Here is a 23,186-nt window from a genome sequence, read left to right as displayed (position 1 = left end):
ATCTGAAAAAAAATATATATATATATGACTGAATCACTTTGCCGTACACCTGAAACTAACACGACATTGTAAATCAACTATACTTCAATTAATTCAAAAAAATTGACTAATTTTTTTTTCCCCTACAGCAAAGGAGAAAGGAGAGAAGAAATTGTTTGGCTTCTCCTTCGTCCCCCTGATGCAGGAAGATGGTAGGACTCTTCCAGATGGCACTCACGAGCTCATTGTGCATAAGGTAACGTCAGTCAGATGTTGTGGGCAGCTGTGAAAAACAGGGCTGAATTACTAACTCACTGTGGAAAAGAGAAAAAAATGACTTCAAAGATACTCTTCTGGAAGATTGCTGACAGGGAGAGTGTCTTTTGAGAATATTGTCTCTATATTCTGTCATATTCTAACACCTATTTTAAAGATGATTTATTTTTTCATCTTAATTGAAGTGTAGGTATTTGGGTAAGTCTATAGGGTGACCTTAAAGTCCTTTCCCTTGCTGTGATAGGATTAGATGAACCTTACAAATAAATGTTTAAATATTCCCAATACCTGCTTTCTTATCTGAAGATCTGTATACCCCCAGAAGCAAATTTAGCAAGGTCAGCTTTACATTTTTCTTGTCTGCTGCTCTCACTAAGCAAGCAGAGAAATGGCTAATAAAAACACTAGCAACTATGAAAGAGAGAATTAAAGTACATGATCTTCTCCAAAATATTTCTCCTTTGCGTTTCTCCATTTCTGTAACCACATGCTATTCCAAGCTCTTGTCAACTCTCACCTGGGCTAACTAGTCCTGCCTACCTGCACCTTATCTCCCTCTAGTTCATTTTCCAGCCAGCCAGGGCGACCCATCTAAGGTGCAGATCTCACCAGGCCCCTTTCTGATATAAACCCACTGAAAAGCTCCCCATTGCCAAGAGGGAAAATTGCAGGCTCCCAGCGTGTGTCAGGCTGCCTCTTCCCTGTTGCTTCACCTCTCACCACTTCCGGTCGTCTACCTGATGCCATAGCCACATCCAGCTCTTTCTGGTTCCTCACCTCCTGCCTGCTGGTTCCCCCTGCTCCACCTGGCACTCCTGGCACACCTGCCTCCCCCTGTCTCCCCGCAGCTGACACCTCCTCATCCACAGAGGCGCACCTTGGCCAGAACCTTTATTCAGGAGAATGGTCCCCACGCCCCAGCCCCCTACTCCCTGGATTTCCAGCTGGCTAAGTGCGCTCCCATGAGTTCCCTGGATATCTGCACACATCTCTTACCATTGTCCTCATTACATTGTCCCGTGATTGTCTGATGATCCCTTGACTTACTCTGGTAGATGTATGAGCCCTTCAGGAGCAACAACTGTGTCAGAGGGGTTCTGGCATGCGGCAGATGTGCGGTGAAGATATACTGAATGAATGAAAGAGATTACAAACAAAAACTTTCTTTATCTTTGGATTATTGCTAGTAAAATGAGTGTCCCTGCACAAGACACCTGGTAATTTTTGTTTGTGCATGTATGTGTATGTGTATATTTCTTGAATCATTTATTTTCTAGTTGTTTGTTCAACACATCGACTACAAACCGCAGGGCAGGCCCTCTTCTAGTGACTGGGAATATAGTGGCGAACAAAACAGTTAAAGTCCCTCCATTTCTGACACGTACATTCTCTAGACTTCAAAAGTGACTTAAAGGAGCTCACAATGTTAAAATACAAAGAAAAAATATTTTAAAGCAGAGTAACCACTAAAGCAAACAGAGGAGCTAAATGCACTAGACACCTGAGATGATCTATTTATATCACCTTTAGGTCTGAGGCCCCTTTATGTGATATGGGTAACATGACAGCCAATGTCTTCAGCTACAGTTTTCCAAAAGACATAAATGGTACTTGATATGAATGTCTGTGATCTTGCCTCTGCATACCATTAAATCTTCACACAGAAAAGGCAGGGCTAAGGTTATCATTAGCTTCCTAATAATATTTAGAAGAATAAATCACTTCTTTATGACATTTCACCATGTGGGCTCTCTCATCTGTGGGTCAGAGGGTGTTTTTTGGGCAGGTGCTAAGTTTCCAGTCAAGTTAGGTTGACTTCCTCTAAACTAGTATGAATAACACCAAGATTCTTAGTTGCTAATCAGAGATACCCATATACTTAAAATGCCAGAAAGACAGGTAGTAGAGCTTCCTTCTCCATGTGAACATTTAGAAGTCCAACTGGTATTGATTCCCAGACAGTCATTCTACTCTGTTACCAGGGACCTGTCGTGGTGCCTTTGGCAGAACCATTTTTCGCAGAAGTAGAGCTTTGAATCATCTCAAGCCCTTCCACACATTTTCACTGAATACCCAGAATTCCAATCCATAAAGCATTACGAATATTTATTTGAGCATCAACAATTTAAACGGCAGGTGTTCCCAGTGATCTTTCTCCATCACAAAGGAGGCTGAGGATGGTATCTGTAGATCATCTAATTTGGGGCAGACCTACATTGTGTAGATCCATCAGTAAGCATTAGCTCCACAGAAAAACCCTAAGTAGCTGAGTTGTCTTATGATTAGGGTTATTCATTGTTGCTTAAAGAGGTATGGAATACCTGCCAAGCATAACATCTTATGTTTTTCGTCTAGTTGATGCCATGGTTTTCTTTTTCATAGCACTGAGCCAAGAAGTTCAGTTTCAGCTTAAGGCCACTTGCAGGTTATGATTATAAAACCATATTATGAGCATAATGCTTATCCTTCCTCTGCCGTGGCAGGAAGGAGCACAGCCTCCTGATGACTGCAGCCTTGAATTTATTAATTAAAAAAAACAATGAATAAAAAAAACAAAAAAAGTTAGGGAGACGAGTGGATTTCAAATTATTGGATAAAAAACATAGCCCATTTAATAAGTGGTGTTGAGATGACCACAGTGGGTGTTAGAGGGAAAAATAAAGAGCTGGATCACTACCTTGCTTCTTATACCAAAGCAATTTCCAGATTATATGTAAAAAATAAAACTGTAAGAGCCTATATACTATGAGTGAACATTTTTAGAAAGTTTAGGTGAAGAGGGCCTTTCTAATGATGCCTCTCAAATGTTACAAATCAGGTACAAAAAAATGTGTAACTTTGGCTAAATAAAGTTTCAAACCTTTTTATTGATAAACTCATCATAATCAAGGCTGAAAGACACATGATAAACTGAAACATGGTTACAACACAGCTTACAAAGGGGGACTATTCCCAATTTACCAAAAGTTATCACAAATAAGTAAAAAAAAAAAAAAAAAAAAAAAAGTAACTTTGCTAAATGCTACAAACAAGCTATTCAAAAGTAATAAATGCAAGAATATAAAATAAATATATGAATAGTCAAAGAAATGTAAGTTAAATAAAGAATGGGAAATCTTTTGGCCTATTAGGTTGGTAAAGACTTTTAAAACTGAGAATTGGCAAAGAAGATTAAAAGGAAATGAACACTCTCTTGCATTCATAGAGGAAAATGTGAGTAGTATTCTCTTTCTGGCGGACATTTTGGCAATACAATATTTTAAATGTGTATATCCTTTGGCTCAGCCATTCCACATCTTGGTATTTATTGGGAGAAGATAATCAGATGAGGTAAGCAAACATGATTCAAGGATGATCATTGCAGATTCCTTAAAATATGGAAAACGTGAAACTTATCTAAATTACCAATAACATAGGTCTGGTTAGATACATGAGTTAGTTATATCCATATAATGAATGAAATACTACATAGTTATTGAAATAATCCCTAGTGGAAATTGTTACGTGCATAGAAAAATGTTTATAATATATTGATAAACAGCATTTTATATATGCATGCATTTAGTGTAAGACCATTTTTATAAAATTGTGTAACTGCATGTCCGCATGTGTATATGTGCATAGCAATGCTTGGAAGGATGTCCTAAAATATTAACAACGACTTTATTTTTACATTTCTTTTTTTTTTTCTTCCTTTTCAGTGGTTCACATGAAAGTTTTCTCTTTTTTTTTTTTTACATCTTTATTGGAGTATAATTGCTTTACAATGGTGTGTTAGTTTCTGCTGTATAACAAAGTGAATCAGCTATATATATACATATATCCCCATATCTCCTCCTCTTGTGTCTCCCTCCCAGCCTCCCTATCCCACCCCTCTAGGTGGACACAAAGCACTGAGCTGATCTCCCTGTGCTATGTGGCTGCTTCCCACTAGCTATCTATTTTACATTTGGTAGCGTATATATGTCCATGCCACTCTCTCACTTCGTCCCAGCTTACCCTTCCCCCTCCCCGTGTCCTCAGGTCCAATTCTATGTCTGCATCCTTATTCCTGTCCTGCCCCTAGGTTCTTCAGAAGCATTTTTTTTTTCTTAGATTCCTATATATATGTGTTAGCATACGATATTTGTTTTTCTCTTTCTGACTTACTTCACTTGTATGACGGTCTATAGGTCCATCCACCTCACTGAAAATAACTCAATTTCGTTTCTTTTTATGGCTGAGTAATATTCCATTATGTGCCACATCTTCTTTATCCATTCATCTGTCGATGGACACTTAGGTTGCTTCCATGTCCTGGCTACTGTAAATAGAGCTGCAATGAATATCGTGGTACATGACTTTTTTTGAATTATGGTTTTCTCAGGGTATATGCCCAGTAGTGGGATTGCTGGGTCATATGGTAGTTCTATTTTTAGTTTTTTAAAGAGCCTCCATACTGTTCTCCATAGTGGCTATATCAATTTACATTCCCACCAACAGTGCAAGAGTGTTCCCTTTTCTCCACACCCTCTCCAGCATTTATTGTTTGTAGATTTATTGATGATGGCCATTCTGACCGGTGTGAGGTGATACCTCGTTGTAGTTTTGATTTGCATTTCTCTAATGATTAGTGATGTTGAGCATACATTCATCTGTTTCTTGGCAATCTGTATATCTTCTTTGGAGAAATATCTATTTAGGTCTTCTGCCCGTTTTTGGATTGGGTTGTTTGTTTTTTTGATATTGAGCTGCATGAGCTGCTTGTACATTTTGGAGATTAATCCTTTGTCAGTTGCTTCATTTGCAAATATTTTCTTCCATTCTGAGGGTTGTCTTTTCATCTTGTTTATGGTTTCCTTTGCTGTGCAAAAGCTTTTAAATATCATTAGGTCCCACTTGTTTATTTTTGTTTTTATTTCCATTTCTCTAGGAGGTGGGTCAAAAAGGATCTTGCTGTGATTCATGTCATACAGTGTTCTGCCTATGTTTTCCTCTAAGAGTTTGATAGCGTCTGACCTTACATTTAGGTCTTTAATCCGTTTTGAGATTATTTTTGTGTATGGTGTTAGGGAGTGTTCTAATTTCATTATTTTACATGTAGCTGTCCAGGTTTCCCAGCACCACTTACTGAAGAGGCTGTCTTTTCTCCATTGTATATTCTTGCTTCCTTTATCAAAGATAAGGTGACTATATGTGTGTGGGTTTATCTCTGGCTTTCTATCCTGTTCCACTGATATATGTTTCTGTTTTTGTGCTGATGCCATACTGTCTTGTTTACTGTAGCTTTATAGTATAGTCTGAAGTCAGGGAGCCTGATTCCTCCACTCCGTTTTTCTTTCTCAAGATCGCTTTGGCTACTCGGGGTCTTTTGTGTTTTCATACAAATTGTGCAATTTTTTGTTCTAGTTCTGTGAAAAATACCATTGGTAGTTTGATAGGAATTGCATTGAATCTGTAGATTGCTTTGGGTAGTATAGTCATTTTCACAGTGTTGATTCTTCCAGTCCAAGAACATGGTATATCTCTCCATCTGTTTGTATCATCTTTAATTTCTTTCATCAGTGTCTTATAGTTTTCTGCATACAGGTCTTTTGTCTCCTTAGGTAGGTTTATTCCTAGGTATTTTATTCTTTTTGTTGCAGTGGTAAGTGGGAGTGTTTCCTTAATTTCTCTTTCACATTTTTCATCATTAGTGTATAAGAGTGCAAAAGGTTTCTGTGCATTAATTTTGTATTCTGCTACTTTACTAGATTCATTGATTAGCTCTAGTGATTTTCTGGTAGCATCTTTAGGATTCTCTGTGTATAGTATCATGTCCTCTGCAAACAGTGAGAGTTTTACTTCTTCTCCGATTTGCATTCCTTTTTTTTCTTTTTCTTCTCTGACTGCTGTGGTTAAAACTTCCAAAACTATGTTGAATAATAGTGGTGAGAGTGGGCAACCTTGTCTTGTTCCTGATCTTAGTGGAAATGGTTTCAGTTTTTCACCATTGAGAATGATGTTGGCTGTGGGTTTGTCATATATGGCCTTTATTATGTTGAGGTAAGTTCTCTCTATGCCTACTTTCTGGAGGGTTTTTATCATAAACGGGTATAGAATTTTGTCAAAAGCTTTTTCTGCATCTAATGAGATGATCATATGGTTTTTATCCTTCAATTTGTTAATATGGTTTATCACATTGATTGATTTGCATATGTTGCAGAAACCTTGCATTCCTGGGATAAACCCTACTTCATCATGGTGTATGATCCTTTTAATGTGCTGCTGGATTCTGTTTACTAGTATTTTGTTGAGGAGTTTTGCATCTATGTTCATCAGTGATATTGGCCAGTACTTTTCTTTTTTTGTCACATCTTTGTCTGGTCAGGTATCAGGGTGATGATGGCCTCATAGAATGAGTTTGGGACTGTTCCTCCCTCTGCTATATTTTGGAAGAGTTTGGGAAGGATAGGTGTTAGCTCTTCTCTAAATGTTTGATAGAATTCGCCTGTGAAGCCATCTGGTCCTGGGCTTTTGTTTGTTGGAATATTTTTAATCACAGTCTCAATTTCAGTGCTTGTGATTGGTCTGTTTATATTTTCTATTTCTTCCTGGTTCAAAAGAAGGTTGTGCTTTTCTAAGAATTTGTCCATTTCTTCCAGGTTGTCCGTTTTATTGGCATATAGTTGCTTGTAGTAATCTCTCATTATACTTTGTATTTCTGCAGTGTCAGTTGTTACTTCTCCCTTTTCATTTCTAATTCTCTTGATTTGAGTCTTCTCCCTTTTTTTCTTGATGAGTCTGGCTAATGGTTTATCAATTTTGTTTATCTTCTCAAAGAACCAGCTTTTAGTTTTATTGATCTTTGCTATCGTTTCCTTCTTTTCTTTTTCATTTATTTCTGATCTGATCTTTATGATTTCTTTCGTTCTACTAATTTTGGGTTTTTTTTGTTCTTCTTTCTCTAATTGCTTTATTTATAAGGTTAGGTTGTTTATTTGAGATGTTTCTTGTTTCTTGAGGTAGGACTGCATTACTGTAAACTTCCCTCTTTGAACTGCGTTCACTGCATCCCATAGGTTTTGGGTCATGGTGTTTTCATTGTCATTTGTTTCTAGGTATTTTTTGATTTCCTCTTTGATTTCCTCAATGATCTCTTGGTTATTTAATAGTGTATTATTTATCCTCCATGTGTTTGTATTTTTTACAGTTCTTTTCCTGTAATTGATATCTAATCTCATAGCATTGTGGTCAGAAAAGATACTTGATACGACTTCAATTTTCTTAAATTTACCAAGGCTTGATTTGTGACCCAAGCTGTGATCTATCCTGGAGAATGTTCCATGAGCACTTGAGAAGAAAGTGTATTCTGTTGTTTTGGATGGAATGTCCTATAAATATCAATTAAGTTCATCTTGTTTAATGTATCATTTAAAGCTTGTGTTTCCTTGTTTATTTTTATTTTGGTTGATCTGTCCATTGGTGAAAGTGGGGTGTTAAAGTTCCCTACTATTATTGTGTTACTGTGATTTCCCCTTTTATTGTTGTTAGCATTTGCCTCATGTATTGAGGTGCTCCTGTATTGGGTGCATACATATTTACAATTGTTATATCTTCTTCTTGGATTGATCCCTTGGTCATTGTGTAGTGTTCTTCTTTGTCTCTTGTAATAATCTTTAATTTAAAGTCTACTTTTTCTGATATGAGACCTGCTACTCCAGCTTTCTTTTGATTTCCATTTGCATGGAATATCTTTTTCCATCCCCTTACTTTCAGTCTGTATGTGTCCCTAGGTCTGAAGTGGGTCTCTTGTAGACAGCATATGTATGGGTCCTGTTTTTGTATCCATTCAGCCAGTCTATGTCTTTTGGTTGGAGTGTTTAATCCATTTACATTTAAGGTAGTTATCGATATGTGTGTTCCTATTACCATTTTCTTAATTGTTTTGGGTTTATTATTGTAAGTCTTTTCCTCCTCTTGTGTTTCCTGCCTAGAGAAGTTCCTTTAGCTTTTGTTGTAAAGCTGGTTTGGTGGTACTGAATTCTCTTAGCTTTTGCTTATCTCTAAAGGTTTTAATTTCTCCATCGAGTCTGAATGAGATCCTTGCTGGGTAATCTTGGTTGTAGGTTTTTCCCTTTCATCACTTTAAATATGTCCTGCCACTCCCTTCTGGCTAGCAGACTTTTTCTGAAAGATCAGCTGTTAACCTTATGGGGATTCCCTTGTATGTTAATTGTTGCTTTTTCCTCGCTGCTTTTAATATTTTTTCTTTGTATTTAATTTTTGATAATTTGATTAATATGTGTCTTGGGGTGTTTCTCCTTGGAATTATCCTGTATGGGACTCTCTATGCTTCCTGGACTTGATTGAATATTTCCTTACCCATATTAGGGAAGTTTTCAACTATAATCTCTTCAAGTATTTTCTCAGTCCCTTTTTTTTCTCTTCTTCTTCTGGTACCCCTATAATTCAAATGTTGATGCATTTAATGTTGTCCCAGAGGTCTCTGAGATTGTTCTCAATTCTTTTCATTCTTTTTTGTTTATTCTGCTCTGCCGTAGTTATTTCCAGTATTTTATCTTCCAGGTCACTTATCCGTTCTTCTGCCTCAGTTTTTCTGCTACTGATTCCTTCTAGAGAATTTTTAATTTCATTTATTGTGTTGTTCATCATTGTTTGTTTGCCCTTTTGTTCTTCTAGGTCCTTGTTAAACATTTCTTGTATTTTCTCCATTCTCTTTCCAAGATTTTGGATCATCTTTACTATCATTACTCTGAATTATTTGTCAGGTAGACTGCCTGTTTCCTCTTCATTTATTTGGTCTGGTGGGTTTTTACCTTGCTTCTTCATCTGCTGCGTATTTCTCTGTCTTCTCATTTTGCTTAACGTACTGTGTTTGGGTTCTTCGTTTCACAGGCTGCAGGTTCGTAGTTCCCGTTGTTTTTGGTGTCTGCTCCCAGTGGTTAAGGTTGGTTCAGTGGGTTGTGTAGGCTTCTTGGTGGAGGGGAGTGGTGCCTGTGTTCAGGTGGGTAAGGTGGGTAAGGCTGGGTCTTGTCTTTCTGGTGGGCAGGATCATGTCCAGTGGTGTTTTTTGGGGTGTTTCTGAACACCCCAAAGCAGCCTCTCTACTAATGGGTGGTTTTGTGTTCCTGTCTTGCTAGTTGTTTGGCATAGGGTGTCCAGCACTGTAGCTTGGTGGTCGTTGAGTGGAGCTGGGTCTTAGTGTTGAGATGGAGATCTCTGGGAGAGCTTTCTCTGTTTGATATTACATGGGGCTGGGAGGTCTCTGGCGGACTAGTGTCCTGAACTTGGCTCTCCACCTCAGAGACTCAGGCCTGACACCTGGCCAGAGCACCAAGACCCTGTCAGCCACACAGCTCAGAAGAAAAGGGAGGGAGGGAGGGAGAGAGGGAGGAAGACAGATATATAGATAGATAGATAGATAGGTAGATAGATAAATAAAATAAAGTTATTAAAATAGAAAAAAATTACTAAAAATAAAAAAGGTAATTAAAAAAAGGAGAAAGAACGTAGAGAGCAACCAAACCAAAAAACAAATCCTCCAATGATAACAGGCGCTAAAACTATATTAAAACAAAAACAAAAAACAAAACAAAAAACGGACAGTCAGAACCCTAGGACAAATGGCAGAAGCAAAGCTATACAGACAAATCACAGAAAGAAGCATACACATACACACTCACAAAAAGAGAAAAAGGAAAAAATATATATATGTATATATATAAAATTTAAAAAGGACGAAAGCAACCAAGTCAGTAAACAAATCTACCAGTGATAATAAGCTCTAAATACTAAACTAAGATAAAGATAAAACCAGAAACAAATTAGATGCAGTAAGCAAACCCCAAGTCTACAGTTGCTCCCAAAGTCCACCTCCTCAATTTGGGATGATTCGTTGTCAATTCAGGTATTCCACAGATGCAGGTACATCAAGTTGATTGTGGAGATTTAATCTGCTGCTCCTGAGGCTGCTGGGAGAGATTTCCCTTTCTCTTCTTTGTTCACACAGCTTCCGGGGTTCAGCTTTGGATTTGGCCCCGCCTGTAGGTCGCCTGAGGGCATCTTTTGGGAAGTCTGAGGTCTTCTGCCCTCGTTCAATAGGTGTTCTGTAGGAGCTGTTCCACGTGTAGATGTAGTTTTGATGTATTTGTGGGGAGGATGGTGATCTCCATGTCTTACTCCTTCGCGATCTACTTGAAAGCTTCAGTCTACTTGAAAGCAGTGGCCTCTAAAATCTCAGCAATGGCAGCAAGAGAAGAATCCTCTGAGCTCTCCTGTCTGAAAAGTAGGACACCGTGCCATGTGTCAGTGCAGCATACGGGGAAATCCATGGGCGGCATCAAAGTGTCCTTTGTGACTCAGGGGTCTGTCTGTCAAGCCAAACAGCCATCATGCACAGCACCATCCTCTTCTGAAAATTCCTGCATCCAGGCTTCAAATGCAGAGCTCCATCAGAAGGATCCTGAGTGCCCCCAAAATCCTGCCTGGCTTCAGCCCCAGTGACCTCTCTGAACCTGTTCCCTGTCTTCAGAACAGAGTCAGGGTTAGCACTCAGTTTTGCTGGGAGAATAAGTGCACGTAAAATGCCTGGCTCCGAGCCCTTACTCAAACCAAGCAGGACCCAGTGGGACTCCTGGACACAAAAGTATTTTTACATTTCTTAAAGGTTTTATTAGTGGGCACATGTCATTTAAAAACATTAAAATCTTCATTTTGAAAAAGTAAAAATGAGAAGAGACAGAAAGTTAGACTTAGCTTTGTTTTATACCATTTAATCATGGAGATTGATCTAACTAAAGGCCATTCTTCTGCCATAAAATCTTGACAGTATTGTTTAGGGTAAGGTTTTGAAGAAACATTAATTGCCTCAGATCTTTATAAACCATATTCCATGTCATTCATTGACAGGTACTGTCTATGACATCTAAGGTTGATGAAAGACAGAAAAAAATGCTTTTAAATTAAGTGTCCTTAACTCTTTCTTGTAGATATGACACAGAGAATAACTGTGGCTCATAGTAGGCTATTTAGATTTAAAATCTACTTGCTCCTTGTGTAAGGTATTAGTTTGAAAGACTCAATCCTGTGGTGAGCTAAGAAAAAAGCTGCTGTGTTGAGGACTGTTTAATAGCTTAATTTGGGCCTAAAATTTGTGAAAGAGATAGTTTCCCTCTGTGACAATGGCTGGACCCCTCTTCTGAGTGTGTTTTAAGGAAATGGTTCTCACAGAATTAACAGTCAGTAGTGTGGGAAGGACCTGGACTCATCCTTTATGGCAGGAGCTAAAGAATTCTAAGGGCAAAGCTTCCTTTCAAGGTCGTTTTCACCTTTACATGATGGATAGTAAGTTTGGAGTGGTGTTCAATGGAGATAAACTCTGAAATCTACAAAAATCTGAATGTTACAGGTTTAGGAAGGTAAGTGAAAGAACTTGATTAGTCAGCATTAAAGATTCTGTGCTTCCAGAATCCCTTTTCAGCTCTCAGAACATCAGTAATATCTCCAAGTGGTTGATGGCTAAACCCAAAACCTGTCTTTGGAATTGCTAACTTGCTATTAACAGTATTTAGTCTTACTAAGTTCTGTTATTTTGCTGCATTCCGGTAGGATTGTTGTCTTCCTTAACTTTGTAGGGATATTTTTGGCTATCCCCCCACCAGCTACCTGCTAGAAAGCAAGTTAAGAAAAGAGATTGAAATAATGAGCTTAAGATAATTTATTTTCCGAAAGTCAAGTCTCTTAAGGAGAATAACGTGATAATCCAAAGAAGGAGGATAGAAAGTTAATAGCTGTGCACTCAAGTCTCCATTCTGACTTATTCCAGTGAAGGATTTTTAGTTCTTAGAAGTACATTCTAAAATACCGTCAGGGGCTTCCCTGGTGGCGCAGTGGTTAAGAATCCACCTGCCAATGCAGGGGACACGGGTTCGAGCCCTGGTGCAGGAAGATCCCACATGCAGGAAGATCCCACATGCCGCGGAGCAGCTAAGCCCGTGCACCACAACTACTGAGCCTGCGCTCTAGAGCCTGTGCTCCACAACAAGAGAAGCCACTGCAATGAGAAGCCCGTGCACCACAACCAACAGTAGCCCCCACTTTCCGCAAGGAGAGAAAGCCCGCACGCAGCAACGAAGACCCAACGCAGCCAAAAATAAATAAATTAATTAATTAAAAATAAAATAAAATAAAAGGGCTTCCCTGGTGGCACAGTGGTTGGGAATCTGCCTGCCAATGCAGGGGACACGGGTTCAAGCCCTGGTCTGGGAAGATCCCACATGCCGCGGAGCAACTAAGCCCGTGAGCCACAACTACTGAGCCTGCGCGTCTGGAGCCTGTGCTCCGCAACGGGAGAGGCCGCAACAGTGAGAGGCCCACGCACTGCGATGAAGAGAGGCCCCCGCTCGCCACAGCTGGAGAAAGACCTCGCACAGAAGCGAAGACCCAACACAGCCAAAAATAAATAAATAAATAAATAAATTTTAAAAAATAAATAAATAAAAAAATAAAATAAAATACCGTCAGGTCTAGGATGTATGCATAAAGAAATAATAATAATAATAATACAATCTACCTTTAAAGAAATTGGAGTTTTGCAAATTCATTACTGTTGATTAACACCACTATGGCTCAAGTGACCCAACTCAGCCAGGATGGGGTTTTGCTCGGTAGAGAATCTGATCCCTTAGAGTGGGATCTATTGCTTCTGAGCAAGAGAAGGGCCAGATGAGAGGTCAGCTAAATAGAGGATCATCATGTTTCCTGGTTGGAAAGGGGTTAATTTAATGTATGGCCTAGATTGCAAGAGTCTTTTACGAGTTTGTTTATTTCACTTTTGCTCCCTAAAAGTTTGTTCGTAAACCCTTTGTGGCTCCTATTTTTTCCCTGCAACTTTTCAGTTTCTTATGCTATATCCCAGTTCCTCACCTAGTCTGTGGAAGTCCAGCACAGCCCCTCTGCACTCGTTACCATCTTTGAGGTAGATTTCTCAGATTGAGTTGCTCTCCACTTACCCTTTCCTAGAGTATGTTTACATTTATAAGTAAAATGAAAAAAATGAGAGGAATCTGAAAAATTCAGATGGACTGATAGGTTTGTCACCCATCTTGCTGTCCAGAGAACTCTGCATGCTGCTCCAGCTATTCTGAAAGAGACGCCCCTGTAACCATGATCAGTAGATCTTAGACAAGCCCGAAACACATCTGTCCACCGTGGGCTTGGGCATAGGAGAATCGGTCATATAACCCTTGTTTTATTACACACTGTGAGAGAAATTAAATAGCAAACACCTGCAAAATTAAATTAAAAAGTAGATAACCTGGGAAATTTAGCATGAAAGCATGCCAAACTGAACACAGAAGCTGAACAGGAAAAAAAAAAAAAAAAAGCCTAAGATGGGGGAATTCCCTGGTGGTCCAGTGGTTAGGACTCTGCACTTCCACTGCAGGGGGCGTAGGTTCGATCCCTGGCCAGGGAGCTAAGATCTCACATGCCGCACAGCAAGGCCAAAAAAAGAAAAATGTCTAAGATAATTTCATAAGTGGACTTGGTCTTAACACTGAAGGCTATTAATGTGACGTGCAGGAAGCCCTTTCATTCTGCCTCAGCTGAACCCTTGGCTCTCCTGCCGAGCGAGCTTCCTGTGTGGCCTCTGGAGTAGAGAGGGCTCATCTTCTGAAGCCTTGTGTCTAGTGTCTGGACGTCTCTAAATGCCCCAGTGCCTTTAAAGATACTGGTTTTCCACCCTCTTGTAAAGAGCTTCCCTGCCCTCCATAAGGCTCATTCCATACAGTTCTGCAACTTTCTACCCGTCCTAGTTACTGCCTTCTACCAGTATAGATATTCCTGGCCAGCAAGGAAGAGGGGAGGATGGGGCGGTGGGTGGCTGTTTACTTTCCCACAGTCAGCCTAGCCCCTAGTTCAAAGTTGTCTCCTCCTTTTGGTTGACCTGTCCAGTGCCCTCTCCTCTTATTTCTTGGTCACTTCAACTCCAGCGACCTTCATTTGTGTTCTGCTTCACTGTGGTCTCTCTCTTGGCCTTCCTTCATCCCCAGCCAGCAGGACCTCCCATGTGTGCTAAATAAATACTAGATGCATGCATGCACGGGTGCACGGATGGATGCATGCATGGATGAATGAGATCATCCGGAGCCACTTCTAATCAAAAATCATAAATTCTTGATATCCTGACCACAACCTTTCAACCTTCCAATTTTCTATTAATACTATACCTATTTTTCAGTCTTATTCTCCTCGAATAAACCCCACCTGACTTCACTCTCTTCTTTTTATTGTTCAGACTATCCCTTGATCTTTAGTTCTGCTGTACCTGCATGGGAAGTAAAAACCAGCCCTAGACCAGTCTGTCAACATTGCCCCCTCCTCTACTCCTCCGTAGGTGGTTAAACATTAATTAGTGGAGGGGATTATACAATTCCTATAGATTAGCATCAGCCTGATGGGTATAGAAGCAGGACCATCCACACTGCAGGCCAACTAATCAGCTCCCCCTCTCAGTCCCCGCAAGAGCTATCGACAAGATTGTACCATTCTGCCTACCTCACCACTTCCCGTGTCCTTAACAGAGAAAACAGAAGCCATCAGACAGGAACTTCCTTAACTTCCTGTGTTCTGTCCTCTGCCATCTGCAAACTGATCTGCATCCTTCCCTTCCTTCCTGCTTCCTGTCTCAGGGGATGGGGCAAGACTCCTCCCCTCCAAGGCTGATTCTTCCACCTGCTTCCCTCAGGATCGTCCTCCCTCCTGAGTCCCCTGGGACCTTGCTCCTCTCAATGTCCGCTTTTGCTCCTGCAGCTATGTTTCCTCTCTTCTGGCAGTAGTCTCAGATTTTTTAACATGCTCAAGCCTTTTTCTTTAAAGACAAACAAAATTGTAATAGCTACCACACTGCCTCTTCCCTTCCCATCTCAGCCACCTGCAGGAAAGGCCAGTCTTCACTCACTGTCTCTGCTTCCCGCCACTCTCTTCCATTTGTTCCTCGGGCTATTTCTGTCTCCGCAGCTCAAATGAAGTTTCTCCCTTGAGGTCACTAACACCGACACTGGGGCCAACACTCCTGGACCCTTTCTAAATCTTTCCTGATTTGACTTCCCTGTAGCATGAAACACTATTGATTACCCTTCTTGAAAATCCCATATTCCATGGTCTATCTGACAGTGTTCACCTTAGTTTCATCCTTCTTCTCCTTTGAGTACTCTTCTCTCTTATCTGCATCTTTTTTTTTTAATTTTACTGAAGTATAATTGATTTACAATGTTGTATTAATTTCTGCTGTACAGCATAGTGACTCAGCTATACACACAGATATTCTTTTTCATGTTCTTTTCTATTATGGTTTATCACAGGATATTGAATATAGTTCCCTGTGCTAAACAGTAGGACCTTGTTGTGTATCCATCCTATGTATATTAGTTTATATCTTATCTGCATCTTAAATGTTGGTGTTATCGTGGATTTAATCCTTGGACACCATCTGTGTCTTCTACGCTCTGGAACCATCTCATGCACTTACGTGGGTTAACCTGCCGCATCTCTGCTACTGACAGCCAGCTCTGGGCTTGTAGCCCAGAACTTTTACCAGCCTACTGAACATCTTCAGTTCAGTTCACCAGAGATGCCTCAAACTCAGCTTGTCCAAAACTGAGTCCTTTGTGCCATCTCCATCCTCTCCTGCAGTGAACAGAGCCCTGCAGTTTTTCTTGACTTCTCACACTCACCCCCATATCTAAACGCTTGGTTTCACGATCAGTCAGTGCCACCTCCTTGGTAGTACTTTAATCTAAGGAACTTATACCAGGTGTCAGAATCACCTTGAGTTTTTCTTATTTAAGATGTTTACGGTAGTCCCAAGGCTTTTTTGCTACTGAAAAGAATCACTGCCTTTAGCCACACTAAACTACCTATAGCTGTCTGACTACACCTGTACTTTTTAAAACAGTTGTTTTTTAAGTTATTTTAGACTTACAGAACAGTTGCAAAAATAGTACAGAAAATTCCCATATACCCTTCACCCAACTTCTCCTTATGTTAACGTCTTACATAACCATAGCACATTTATTGAAGCTAAATTAACCTTGGTACAATACTGTTAACACAAAACTTATTTAGTTTTCACAAGTTTTTCCAGTAATGTCATTTTTCTAGTCTAGGATCTAATCCAGGATCCCACATTGCATTTAGTTGCTGTATCTTCATAGTCTTATATATGTACTTTTTTTCCCCCAGTGTCTTTATATGTATCGTTTCTTCCACATAACCTGCCTTTGTCTCCCTTGCCTGTCTGGCAAGCCTTACTCTTTGTGACTGAGGTCAGATAGCCTCTTTCCCATAAGGTTTCCTCTCCCTTCCCTGGCAGAGCTGGAATCCAGGGATCTTTTTTTTTTTTTTTTTAAACATCTTTATTGGAGTATAATTGCTTTACAGTGGTGTGTTAGTTTCTGCTTTATAACAAAATGAATCAGTTTTACATATACATATGTTCCCATATCTCTTCCCTCTTGCATCTTCCTCCCTCCCGCCCTCCCCACCCCACACCTCTAGGTGGTCACAAAGCACCGAGCTGATCTCCCTGCACTATGCGGTTGCTTCCCACTAGCTATCTATTTTATGTTTGGTAGTGTATATATGTCCATGCCACTCTCTCTCTTTGTCACATCTTACCCTTCCCTCTCCCCATATCCTCAAGTCCGTTCTCTAGTAGGCCTGTGTCTTTATTCCCGTCTTGCCACTAGGTTCTTCATGATCTTTTTTTTTTCTCCTTAGATTCCATGTATATGTGTTAGCATACTGTATTTGTTTTTCTCTTTCTGACTTACTTCACTCTGTATGACAGACTCTAACTCCATCCACCTCACTACAAATAATTCCATTTCGTTTCTTTTTATTGCTGAGTAATATTCCATTGTATATATGTGCCACATCTTCTTTATCCATTCATCCGATGATGGACACTTAGGTTGCTTCCATGTCCTGGCTATTGTAAATAGAGCTGCAATGAACATTTTGGTACATGACTCTTTTTGAACTATGGTTTTCTCAGGGTATATGCCCAGTAGTGGGATTGCTGGGTCATATGGTAGTTCTATTTGTAGTTTTTTAAGGAACCCCCATACTGTTCTCCGTAGTGGCTGTATCAATTTACATTCCCACCAACAGTGTAACAGGGTTCCCTTTTCTCCACACCCTCTCCAGCATTTATTGTTTGTAGATTTTTTGATGATGGCCATTCTGACTGGTGTGAGATGATATCTCATTGTAGTTTTGATTTGCATTTCTCTAATGATTAATGATGTTGAACATTCTTTCATGTGTTTGTTGGCAATCTGTATATCTTCTTTGGAGAAATGTCTATTTAGGTCTTCTGCCCATTTTTGGATTGGGTTGTTTGTTTTTTTGTTATTGAGCTGCATGAGCTGCTTGTAAATCTTGGAGATTAATCCTTTGTCAGTTGCTTCATTTGCAAATATTTTCTCCCATTCTTAGGGTTGTCTTTTTGTCTTGTTTATGGTTTCCTTTGCTGTGCAAAAGCTTTTAAGTTTCATTAGGTCCATTTGTTTATTTTTGTTTTTATTTCCATTTCTCTAGGAGCTGGGTCAAAAAGGATCTTGCTGTGATTTATGTCATAGAGTGTTCTGCCTATGTTTTCCTCTAAGAGTTTGATAGTGTCTGCCCTTACACTTAGGTCTTTAATCCATTTTGAGTTTATTTTTGTGTATGGTGTTAGGGAGTGTTCTAATTTCATACTTTTACATGCACCTGTCCAGTTTTCCCAGCACCACTTATTGAAGAGGCTGTCTTTTCTCCACTGTATATGCTTGCCTCCTTTATCAAAGATAAGGTGACCATATGTGTGTGGGTTTATCTCTGGGCTTTCTATCCTGTTCCATTGATCTATATTTCTGTTTTTGTGCCAGTACCAAACTGTCTTGATTACTGTAGCTTTGTAGTATAGTCTGAAGTCAGGGAGCCTGATTCCTCCAGCTCCATTTTTCGTTCTCAAGATTCCTTTGGCTATTCGGGGTCTTTTGTGTTTCCATACAAATTGTGAAATTTTTTGTTCTAGTTCTGTGAAAAATGCCAGTGGTAGTTTGATAGGGATTGCATTGAATCTGTAGATTTCTTTGGGTAGTAGAGTCATTTTCACAATGTTGATTCTTCCAATCCAAGAACATGGTATATCTCTCCATCTATTTGTATCATCTTTAATTTCTTTCATCAGTGTCTTATAATTCTCTGCATAAAGGTCTTTTGTCTCCTTAGGTAGGTTTATTCCTAGATATTTTATTCTTTTTGTTGCAGGGGTAAACGGGAGTGTTTTCTTAATTTCACTTTCAGATTTTTCATCATTAGTGTATAGGATTCAAGAGATTTCTGTGCATTAATTTTGTATCCTGCTACTTTACCAAATTCATTGATTAGCTCTAGTAGTTTTCTGGTAACATCTTTAGGATTCTCTATGTATAGTATCATGTCATATGCAAACAGTGACAGCTTTTCTTCTTCTTTTCCAATTTGGATTCCTTTAATTTCTTTTTCTTCTCTGATTGCTGTGGCTAACACTTCCAAAACTATGTTGAATAATAGTGGTGAGAGTGGGCAACCTTGTCTTGTTCCTGATCTTAGTGGAAATGGTTTCAGTTTTTCACCATTGAGGACGATGTTGGCTGTGGGTTTGTCATATATGGCCTTTATTATGTTGAGGAAAGTTCCCTCTATGCCTACTTTCTGCAGGACTTTTATCATAAATGGGTGTTGAATTTTGTCGAAAGCTTTCTCTGCATCTATTGAGATGATCATATGGTTTTTCTCCTTCAATTTGTTAATATGGTGCATCATGATGATTGATTTGCGGATATTGAAGAATCCTTGCATTCCTGGGATAAACCCCACTTGATCATGGTGTATGATCCTTTTAATGTGCTGCTGGATTCTGTTTGCTAGTATTTTGTGGAGGATTTTTGCATCTATGTTCATCAGTGATATTGGCCTGTAGTTTTCTTTCTTTTTGACATCTTTGTCTGGTTTTGGTATCAGGGTGATGGTGGCCTGGTAGAATGAGTTGGGGAGTGTTCCTCCCTCTGCAATATTTTGGAAGAGTTTGAGAAGTATAGGTGTTAGCTCTTCTCTAAATGTTTGATAGAATTCGCTTGTGAAGCCATCTGGTCCTGGACTTTTGTTTGCTGGAAGATTTTTAATCACAGTTTCAATTTCAGTGGTTGTGATTGGTCTGTTCATATTTTCTATTTCTTCCTGGTTCAGTCTCGGCAGGTTGTGCATTTCTAAGAATTTGTCCATTTCTTCCAGGTTGTCCATTTTATTGGCATAGAGTTGCTTGTAGTAATGTCTCATGATCGTTTGTATTTCTGCAGTGTCAGTTGTTACTTCTTTTTCATTTCTAATTCTACTGATCTGAGTCTTCCCCCTTTTTTTCTTGATGAGTCTGGCTAATGGTGTATCAATTTTGTTTATCTTCTCAAACAACCAGCTTTTAGTTTTATTGATCTTTGCTATCGTTTCCTTCATTTCTTTTTCATTTATTTCTGATCTGATCTTTATGATTTCTTTCCTTCTGCTATCTTTGGGGTTTTTTTGTTCTTCTTTCTCTAATTGCTTTATTTATAAGGTTAGGTTGTTTATTCGAGATGTTTCCTGTTTCTTGAGGTAAGCTTGTATTGCTATAAACTTCCCTCTTAGAACTGCTTTTGCTGCATCCCATAGGTTTTGGGTCGTCGTGTCTCCATTGTCATTTGTTTCTAGGTATTTTTTGATTTCCCCTTTGATTTCTTCAGTGATCACTTCGTTATTAAGTAGTGTATTGTGTAGCCTCCATGTGTTTGTATTTTTTACAGATCTTTTCCTGTAATTGTTATTTAGTCTCATAGCGTTGTGGTCAGAAAAGATACTTGATACGATTTCAATTTTCTTAAATTTACCAAGGCTTGATTTGTGACCCAAGATATGATCTATCCTGGAGAATGTTCCATGAGCACTTGAGAAAAATGTGTATTCTGTTGTTTTTGGGTGGAATGTCCTATAAATATCAGTTAAGTTCATCTTGTTTAATGTATCATTTTAAAGCTTGTGTTTCCTTATTTATTTTCATTTTGGATGATCTGTCCATTGGTGAAAGTGGGGTGTTAAAGTCCCCTACTGATTGTGTTACTGTTGATTTCCCCTTTTATGGCTGTTAGTATTTGCCTTATGTATTGAGGTGCTCCTATGTTGGGTGCATAAATATTTACAATTGTTATATCTTCTTCTTGGATCGATCCCTTGATCATTATATAGTGTCCTTCTTTGTCTCTTGTAATAGTCTTTATTTTAAAGTACATTTTGTCTGATATGAGAATTGCTACTCCAGCTTTCTTTTGATTTCCATTTGCATGGAATATCTTTTTCCATCCCCTCACTTTCGGTCTGTATGTGTCCCTAGGTCTGAAGTGGGTCTCTTGTAGACAGCATATATATGGGTCTTGTTTTTGTATCCATTCAGCCAGTTGAATCCAGGGATCTTTATCACAGCTTTGTAATCAGTATTAACAGATGAATGCAGAGGTCAGGCATGTAATGCCCTCACAGACAGGGACTGTGTTTATTTCCTTGTTACATTCTTTATACCAAATTAAAGGACTGTCAAATAGTAGGACTTTAATAAATGTTTAATAATAACATTAAGGATGACTAATCATATTAAAAGAATCCCCAGAAGAAGGTATTTTGCTGCCACAACTGGTTCGATTAACTGGCAATATATCGTTTCAACTGGATTGTCTAAATTACTATAGTTTTTAATTTAATTATCTACTTCCTGCAAATTACAGGCCCCTTAATTTGATTAATATACTATGAATCTCTGTACCAGTGTATTTCTGAAGAAATTTTTAATTTATTTCTCTCAATCACATAGCTTGCATTATTGCAGATACCACGTTTCTGGAAGAGTGTCTATGACTGACCATTGCATCTCTTGTGCCTAGGACAGTGGTCAGAAAGTAGCCTGGGGTGTGATGCAACATTCAATGCTGTACCAACTGATTTTAGTTCTGGACAAAGAAATAGACTGTGAGCCATGCTATGTAATCTCACAGAAGACAGGCTACTCCTGCTGCCACGTAGCCTGCATTTTAACTCTTCTGTAAGAATCTGAGGGAACACATCCCTCCTGTCAGATCTGATTCGTCTCAAGTAAAGCGAAGGACTGGCTTTCTTCTCCCTCTTCTCTAATTTGTAATAAATTAACTTCATGCCATTTTAAAATGACTTGCACAGATCCCAGCCTATCAAAGCAAACACAGAGAATAGTCCTTTCCTATGACAATGGCATTGTTTTGTTCCCACAATCCAGTAGCAGCCTCAAGAGGCTGTGGTCATGTCGCCTTGTCTCTCCTAGAAAGAATGGCTCAGTTAATCGTCCCCTCATCTCTCTGTCATCATACATCTACCATAACGCCAGGAAGACTTTAGCTGTGTCTGTGTCTGTCGCAAGAGGACAGGGAGGACGGTCCTTCTTATTCTCATATCCATATTGCCTTGTTCCATGCCTGCACTGGATTTGATGAAAAAAATCGTCCCTATGCCAAAACCAAATCACTTGTGTTCCAAGTGTTCCCCGGAATGCAAGTGATCCATATTTAACCCCCCATGTAGTTTAGGGGTGTGACTGGGTTCCACTGCGGTGACAAAACCATCTATCAACTACATGCAGTGTAATTTTGTGCAAAACTGCAGTTTCTTTTTTTTTTTTTTTTTTAATTTTATTTATTTATTTATTTTTGGCTGCATTGGGTCTTCGTTGCTACACACGGGTTTTCTCTAGTTGCGGTGAGCGGGGGCTACTCTTTGTTGTGGTGCGTGGGCTTCTCATTGCGGTGGCTTCTCTTGCTGTGGAGCACGGGCTCTAGGCACGCGGGCTTCAGTAGTTGTGGCACGCGGACTCAGTAGTTGTGGCTTGCGGGCTCTAGAGCGCAGGCTCAGTAGTTGTGGCACACGGGCTTAGTTGCTCCGTGGCATGTGGGATCTTCCCAGACCAAGGCTCGAACCCGTGTCCGCTGCATTGGCAGGCAGATTCTTAACCACTGTGCCACCAGGGAAGTCCAAAACTGCAGTTTCTTGGTGTCGAGCCTACATTGCTCAGATTCGCAGGCCTTCAGACACCCAGCCGCAACTCCTTTGTACTGTTTTTCCAATTAAAACACAGGCAATGCCATGCCATCCTTTACCAGCTTCATTTCCGTGACTTCATTAACTCTTAGCCCTTCACCTGGAAGGAGATTGCTCATTCCTGTTTGTTCTCTCCCATCCATACTGTGGTTCAGACTCCTACTCACAGTGCAGACCCTTCTCCCACCTGGCAGAAGAATGCTCGAGGAGTTCACTGCTGACTCTTGCTCACTCCCTGGCTTCTGCTGGTGAGCTGTGTATTTCCTCTTAAGAGTCTGGACAACCTTTTTGGCTTAAACCCTTACTGACCACTGCCCCTGCTTACAAGCCTATCTTCTGGAACCCATTTCTATTCTTCACTGATCTTCAACCTCTTTTCTCTTCCATAAATTCTCTCTCATCAAGTGACTGAACGAATGATCTCTATCTCATCTGTTGTGTTTCCAGTCTCCCATGTCATGCCTCCTCTGCTCCTACCTGCCCCCTTCCCCACTGCATCCAGATCACGTGATCCCTTTTGCTCCCTGAGTGGTTTCAGAACGTCAACTAGCCGTTTCACTGTAGGACTCATAGCCATTTCATGTATGAAACTATTTCAGATCCACAGACCACTCTAAGCTCTCTCCCAGGGTGTCTTCCACAAACATACCTTTTTTTTGAAAAATGAACTTCTAGGGGGTCTTTCTTAGACATACCCACCATTCACTATGTTATCTATAAATTGATACATTTTAAATTTGTTATCGCAAAACTCAAAACCTGGTTAAAACAAG

The 23,186-nt window shown here is 39.7% G+C and overlaps 1 protein-coding gene across 4 annotated transcripts in view; it reads left to right on the top strand.

Moving 5' to 3' along the window:
• Nucleotides 1–23,186, top strand: part of DOCK4 (dedicator of cytokinesis 4) — a 486,764-nt gene that overhangs the window by 307,150 nt on the left and 156,428 nt on the right. For all 4 annotated transcript variants that reach the window (XR_014246916.1, XM_082399962.1, XM_082399963.1 and 1 more), the window contains one exon: nt 129–235. Coding sequence is in view for 3 of the 4 variants with exons in the window: in XM_082399962.1 (XP_082256088.1) it covers nt 129–235 (107 nt within the window). In the remaining variant the exon portion in view is untranslated. The remainder of the gene's footprint in view (nt 1–128; nt 236–23,186) is intronic.

Source organism: Balaenoptera borealis, assembly GCF_965194805.1.
Source record: "Balaenoptera borealis genome assembly, chromosome: 7".
In the NCBI taxonomy this organism is placed as follows: domain Eukaryota; kingdom Metazoa; phylum Chordata; class Mammalia; order Artiodactyla; family Balaenopteridae; genus Balaenoptera; species Balaenoptera borealis.
The sequence above is the reverse complement of the archived record's forward strand: the minus strand, read 5'-3'. Positions and strand labels throughout refer to the sequence as shown.